This window comes from Conger conger, chromosome 10 (genome assembly GCF_963514075.1).
Source record: "Conger conger chromosome 10, fConCon1.1, whole genome shotgun sequence".
Lineage (NCBI taxonomy): Eukaryota > Metazoa > Chordata > Actinopteri > Anguilliformes > Congridae > Conger > Conger conger.
The window spans coordinates 46975090-46982589 of record NC_083769.1 but is presented as its reverse complement, the minus strand read 5'-3'; the positions used below and the strand labels follow the sequence as shown (position 1 = coordinate 46982589).

Sequence of the window (7500 nt, the reverse complement as noted above, 5' to 3'; positions counted from 1 at the left end):
TTTCAGCGTACAGTGAATGGGCACTGCGGTAAGGCGATGTCTAATCTAACCACTCACACACACTCACACACACAAACACACAGATTCCAGTCCAGGATACACAGGATATGGGACACGGCATGTCCTGAGTCAGCACTGTCGTCTACGACGCTTCCCTTGCACCGCCGCCAGCACTGTGTCCCCGCCGCCCTCCCTCCACCCCCCCCCCCCGCCCTCCCTCCACACCCCCCCCCGCCCTCCCTCCAGCCCCCAGTGTGCATCTGTTTCAGGTTAATTCACTGAGCTCCACTACCCTGTCAGCAGAATTATGAGACTCCACATAATCACGCTGGAGACGTCCACATAATCACTCTGTAGAAACTACACTGGCACCTATGTTATGCGTCTTTAATGGCGGTGCTAATTTGCCTTGGCCTCGGCGAGGTTCCAGCGTTGCAATTTTAGGGCTTGTAGGTGTTTGCCTGGTTTCCTCTGTATAGCTGCTCCCCTGGGTATCTGACACTTCTCAATACATAGAGTTAATCATGGAAGCTCACATAGCAAAATGATTGAAATTCTGTCTATCAGTAGTAGTAGTAGTAGTAGCAGTAGTAGTAGTAGTAGTAGTAGTAGTAGTAGCAGCAGCAGCAGTAGTAGTAGTAGTTATTGTAGTGGTATCAGTTGTAGTAGTAGCAGCAGTAGTAGTAGTAGTAGTAGTAGCAGTAGTAATATCAGTAGTAGTAGTAGCAGTAGCAGTAGCAGCAGTAGTAGTAGTAGTAGTAATAGTAGTAGTAGCAGTAGCAGCAGTAGTAGTAGTCAGCATCAGTAGCAGTAGTAGTAGCAGCAGTAGCAGTAGCAGCAGTAGTAGTAGCAGTAGTAGTAGTAGTAGTAGTTGCAGTATCAGTAGTAGTAGTAGCAGTAGCAGCAGTAGCAGTAGTAGTAGTAGCAGCAGTAGTAGTAGTAGTAGTAGTAATATCAGTATTAGTAGTAGCAGTTGTAGTAGTAGCAATAGTAGTCGTAGTAGAAGTAGCAGTAGCATTTTGCTCCCCCTTCATTGTGAACAAAGTGAACAAGTTACTGAATGGGCACATCATTCTTAATTTTATGGGAATAGCAATTTATTTGTAAAATAAAATGTACTCCCTTCTTACTAAGTTTCATAATAATTTTCTACATGCAAACATGTAGAAGTATTGGGAGGAATGTGTCTATTTATTTACAAGAGAAGTAACAGTGGGAGGTCTGTGTCTGTGGTGGGATTAGGATGTCTGTAATTACAGGCAGCAACAGAAACCACCACCACCAGTGCACTGTGTCCTCCGTGCCTGTGCCATTCCTCCAGTAAACCACTTCAGTTCCTCCTGGAACCATTTTGTGACTTTAAGTGTTAAGTGTTCCCTTGTAAATGCAGTTTCTTCAGCGGTGAGGGTTTCTGTGATCTTCTACTGAGGTTCCTCCAAGGCTGCCACAGCAGCCAAAGCCCAGAGCCCAGAGCCCAGAGCACAGAGCCCAGAGCACACAGCACAGAGCACAGAGCACACAGCACACAGCCCAGAGCACACAGCACACAGCACACAGCCCAGAGCACACAGCACACAGCACACAGCACAGAGCCCAGAGCACACAGCACACAGCACACAGCACACAGCCCAGAGCACAGAGCACACAGCACACAGCACACAGCCCAGAGCACACAGCACACAGCACACAGCACACAGCCCAGAGCACAGAGCACACAGAGACAGCACACAGCCCAGAGCACAGAACACACAGAGACAGCACACAGCCCAGAGCACACAGCACACAGCACACAGCACACAGCACACAGCACAGAGCACAGAGCCGGTTCCCAAAGCTTCAGCCAGATGCACTTCATTCTCTCCCTCTCCATCCCAGCTTTGTGGGACCTACTTCACAACGGGGAGTCTTGGATTCTGCTCTCTTCATGTACACACACACACACATGCATATGCACACGCACACACACACACACACACAGACACACACACGCACACATGTGCATACACACACATGCACACATGCACACAAACACCTGCACACACACACATACACACACACACACATACATGCATATGCACACAAACACCTGCACACACACACACACACACACACACACACATTACACACACACACACACACATACGCACACACACACATACACACACACACATGCATATGCACACAAACACCTGCACACACACACACACACACACACATTACACACACACACACACACACACACACACATCACACATCACACACACGCACACATGTGCATACACACACACGCACACACATTACACACACACACATCACACACACACACGCACACATGTGCATACACACACACGCACACACACACGCACACATGTGCATACACACACACACACACACATCACTCACGCACACATGTGCATACACACACACACACACATCACACATCACACACACGCACACATGTGCATACACACACACGCACACACATTACACACACACACATCACACACACACACGCACACATGTGCATACACACACACACACACACGCACACATGTGCATACACACACACGCACACACACACGCACACACTGTTCTGGTCAGACCGGGACTTCATTCCTGTGGCTTCTCCTAAGACCAAACCAAACAAGTTCAGCACCAAGCCACCAGCAGTGGCGCCATAACCGTCAAACCTGACATGAAGTCCCAGCGAGGGCCACATTAGTCATCACTGTGCGTCTTAAGTGTTCCCCAGGTAGTCTCACTGTAACCGTCTCCAGATTCTGTTCTTCACTGAGGCCCTTATTCCAGCTCCATACGCCTTCATTACTCTGGAACAAGCGTCAAGCACGACAGGTTGTCAGGAATTTTAGGAATCTTCCCAATCAATAGCTATTTGCACAGCTGAACTTATTTATAATGAGCACAGCCTAGCTGATTTAGAGTAACCGCAGTCTAGCTGATTTACAATGACTGCATCTTTTATATGGTGGCCTCGGGAACTCGGCTTAGCCTCCCCGCTAGGCCAGCCTTAATCTCCCAGTCCCTCTGGATGCACTTATGAGCCAAGTGGTCTGCGATTTATGGAAAAGAACATCGGCAAGGGTTCAGGCCACGAGGAGACGGTGTGAACGACGGCGGGAAGAGGGCGATGGGTGCCTGGCTGCGCTGTGTGGGGACCTCACCTGACCACTGATGCTTCTCAAACGTCCTGCCCATGGGGACCTCACCTGACCACTGATGCTTCTCAAACGTCCTGCCCATGGGGACCTCACCTGACCACTGATGCTTCTCAGCGTAGCAGCACATCAGCAGATCTGTTACATTACATTACATCACATTAATGGCATTTTGGCAGACGCTGTTATCCCGAGCGACGTACAGTTGATTAGACTAAGCAGGAGACAATCCTCCCCTGGAGCAATGCAGGGTTAAGGGCCTTGTGCAAGGGCCCAACAGCTGTGCGGATCTTATTGTGGCTACACCGGGATTAGAACCACCGACCTTGCATGTCCCAGTCCTTTACCTTAACCACTATGCTACAGGCCTCCCACATCCCCCTACTGTGGGATTATATAGCCCAGTGCATCACACTCTGGGAGTGGGACCTGTTATTTTACAGTACACTGCAAAAAACTAAAAATAACAAGTATCTTAGCCTTATATTGATACTTAAATTCTCATTTATTTTACTTGAGGTAAAACAGTTTGACTCATCTCCTGTCAAGCAAACATTAACTTAAGACAAGCTAATTTGAGAAAAGATCTTAAGTCTTATGACATTGTTAAGGCTTATGCTTGTTTAAACAATAGCTTTTTGCAGTAGGGACAAGAAGAGGTACCGAAGGACGTGACCTGCTGAGCCATTTTGGCTGCTTAACTTGCAATGCAAGAAGTGTTTTTCACTCAAGTTAAAAATATTAGCTTGTTTTAAGTCAAAATGCTGTTCAACCACAGTAGGAGATTGGGGTCTGTTGTGACACAGGGTTAGGGTTAGGGTCCATTGTTACCCAATTTTTTTGCCTGATCAGAAACAAGCTAGCCTGCTGCACAACCCCATAAACTCTTTCACCTCGGATTTCAACGGACCAGTTTCCTGTCAATTTCGTGCTCAGAAAACATCCCGTAACAATCGACCCTGTGTCACAGCAGACACCCTGATCTCTGTAGTGCAGAGACTTGTGAGTGTTATGAGAGACCATGTTTATCAGGTACATAAGGGGGTGGCCCAGACACACACAGCATCAGGTCACCAAGGACAGTCAGCAAAATAACAGGTGTGAGAAGAACAGAGCGGGGGTGTCATTACGGCAGTTAATGAAAGAGAGGAGAGAAGGCGCACAGGCCTTTTATTACCTCCGCTCTCCCTGGGAAACATCGGGATTCATCTCCGAGCGTTTAGCTCGCGGTGAACTTTGGAAGACTCTTGCTGGGCTGATGGGTTTCCCAGCATGTGTGTAAATGGGGGGGAAGGGGTGGTGTACAGGTTGTGGGAAGCAAAGAATGACGAGTCAGAAATGACAGGGAATGAGCGGGGGTGATGTGGGATGCACGTTGCCAGGGCGAGGTCTTCGTGCTCTAGGGTTTGTCATCCGGAGCGAGAACTCTACTGTCTCCACTAGTTCCCCATCAAATGGATGAGCTAGGGTGTCAGCCAGTTTCTGGCAAAAGCCTCCCTAGTCTGTCCACTATATAGGACACCAGTTAGACTCCCCACAGATCTTTGGGAAGACAAATTAGCAGCAGGGTCAATCAACTTCTAATTCCAAGAGCATAACTGGGAAAGGAATCTTCTGTTTGGCGGTGGAGTTTAATTTATGTCAAATTAAGTTGGAGAGGATCTGATTCTTTAATATTAACAGCGGAGGGGTTTGTGAGCTATGAATATCCCAGAGGATACAATCACCTGGAACCGCTCTCTGCAATCACCCGCCATAGCTGCCGAGATTGGAACAGAACGTCTTCAGAACTGCCAAAAACAATCCAGCAATAAAGTGCTCAATCTGCTGTAATTTCTGCAGTAACGTAAATGAAGTGCAGTTCATTCCAGGTGAGGCAGTGGCTATGAATTTTGAATTATATCAACATGAATAATATCTGAGCTGCATTCGCTGTATTAGTTCACTTTGGCATTAGTGGGAAAGTGTGTATTTCTTATATGGACTGTTTGCATCTGATTGCCTCTCATAAAAAAATATTTTATTTTATTCTTGTTACTTTTATTGCTTTATCCTTCGCTTGTGCAAGGTTGACAAAATCAAGTATGTACAGATGTAAGAGCATTCCTTGGCTGTTACAAAATAATGGATATAACAGTTGTGTGATGCTTGCTCACTGGCCAATCCCTGGTCAGTGCCCTGTGTTCCTCGCCAATTCCTGCTCTGTTCTTTGTCCAGTCAGCCAATCCCTGTGCTGTTCCAGTTCCCCCAGCCAATCACTGCTCTGTGTCCCATTTCCCCAGCCAATCACTGCTCTGTGTCTTGTTTCCCCAGCCAATTACTGATCTCTGTCCTGTTTCCCCAGCCAATCACTGCTCTGTGTCCTGTTTCCCCAGCCAATCACTGCTCTGTGACCTGTTTCCCCAGCCAATCACTGCTATGTCTTGCTTCCCCAGCCAATCACTGCTCGGTGTTCTGTTTCCCCAGCCAATCACTGCTCTGTGTCTTGTTTCCCTAGCCAATCACTGATCTCTGTCCTATCACCCCAGCCAATCACTGATCTGTGTCCTGTTTCCCAAACCAATCACTGCTCGGTGTTTTGTTTCCCCAGCCAAACACTGCTCTGTGTCTTGTTTCCCTAGCCAATCACCGATCTCTGTCCTATCCCCCAGCCAATCACTGCTCTCTGTCCTATCCCCTCAGCCAATCACTGCTCTCTGTCCTATCCCCCCAGCCAATCACTGCTCTCTGTCCTATCCCCCCAGCCAATCACTGCTCTCTGTCCTGTCCCCCCTAGCCAATCACTGCTCTCTGTCCTGTCCCCCCTAGCCAATCACTGCTCTGTGTCCTGTCCCCCCTAGCCAATCACTGCTCTGTGTCCTGTCCCCCTAGCCAATCACTGCTCTGTGTCCTATCCCCCCAGCCAATCACTGCTCTGTGCCCTGTCCCCCTAGCCAATCACTGCTCTGTGTCCTGTCCCCCCAGCGGTCCTCTCCTGTGCGGTCAGTAATGGAGGCTGTGAGCAGGACTGTGTCCAGCTCTCCCCCGCCCACTTCCACTGCCGCTGCCGACACAACTACCAGCTGGCTGAGGACGGCAAGCACTGCAAACGTGAGTACCGCCCGCGTCCTTCCCTGACTGGTGGACTGCCTCTGTCCGTCAATACGACCAGCCAATGGCGGCACACGTCAGGCCCCCCCTGTGACATACGCCTCGAGATGAGTTGTGAGAATCAACTGCACATATTCAGAGCAGCTGATATACACGAGTGTGAGCTCTGTTTCACTGAGCCCCGAGTTCTCTCCATCTGACCCCCCGACCTGAGCAACGTGCACCACGTGGCCAAAGTCAGACCGGGTCCTGTTCTCATTGGCCATCTCCAGTATGAGCCTAAAACATCACCACGGCAACGCTGCCCATCCGCTGACAGCTCCTCCTGTCTTCTGGGAAGGCGCGCGGGCGGGTGTGATGTCACAGTCGCTCAGAGTCTTGAGGTTTTCTTTTCTTTTCCCTCCCCCCCCGAACCCACCGCGGCTGATTTAAAATGGCGGACGAGCGCGGTGTGGAAATGAGAGCTCTGAACGGGCCGTTCTCTCGCCGTCGGGTGCTGGCATCCCGGCGCTGGTTTCGTGGGCCGCGGCGAGCGCCAGACCGCCAGAGCCGGCCCACATGAAAGGGCCCTGGCGGGTTGCTGGGCTGCGGTAACCACGACGATGAGTCACCGCTCGGAGATGGACGGATTAGGGCAGATGGATGAATGGGGTGGAGGAGGGGGGCGGAAGGAGCTTCGGGCCGCAGTCCCGCTGGCGGGGGGCTGGGGTGCTGTCTCGAAGCGGTCACGGTTGTTTTTCGGGCCTCCGAAGAAAAGGACCCGCGGGCGCGCTGTCAAACCCTCAGCCCGAAACCATGACACTCTTCATCCTCTTCCACGCCGGCTCCTCTTCGGCACGCAAGCCCCATCGCTGCGCCACGGCGGTCAGGAGCTGGAGAGACGCGCCGGAGTTCGTTCGCCGGAGAAACGGCGCTTCTGTTACAGAGGTGTACATTTCACCGAGTGGGGGTCGCACCGCTATGGAGACGGCGGCATTAATCCGGGCCAGCTTGAATGTATTCATTTTCTCACTGCGCGAGCGGTAATGTGTGAGCTTCTGTGGCCCCTGGCCTCACTCTCAGACCTCAGATCTCAGATCACCTTGTTTTGAACGGTAGTCAGCTATGCTGCGGGTTTAGGCCCGGATCACTTTGCTTATTGACCCTCGTAATTCCACAGGAGTTGCCGAGCTCGGTTTCGTTTATTTCTTCTCCCGAAATCTCCTCAGAAAGGGGGCACTCTGAGGGGTGCCCC

The 7500-nt window shown here is 50.5% G+C and overlaps 1 protein-coding gene across 1 annotated transcript in view; it reads left to right on the top strand.

The window, feature by feature from the left end:
• The window catches only part of megf6a (multiple EGF-like-domains 6a), a 160271-nt gene that overhangs the window by 105077 nt on the left and 47694 nt on the right, over positions 1-7500 (top strand). Inside the window, exon 7 of the mRNA XM_061259149.1 lies at positions 6141-6266. Coding sequence (XP_061115133.1) covers positions 6141-6266 — 126 coding nt within the window. The remainder of the gene's footprint in view (positions 1-6140; positions 6267-7500) is intronic.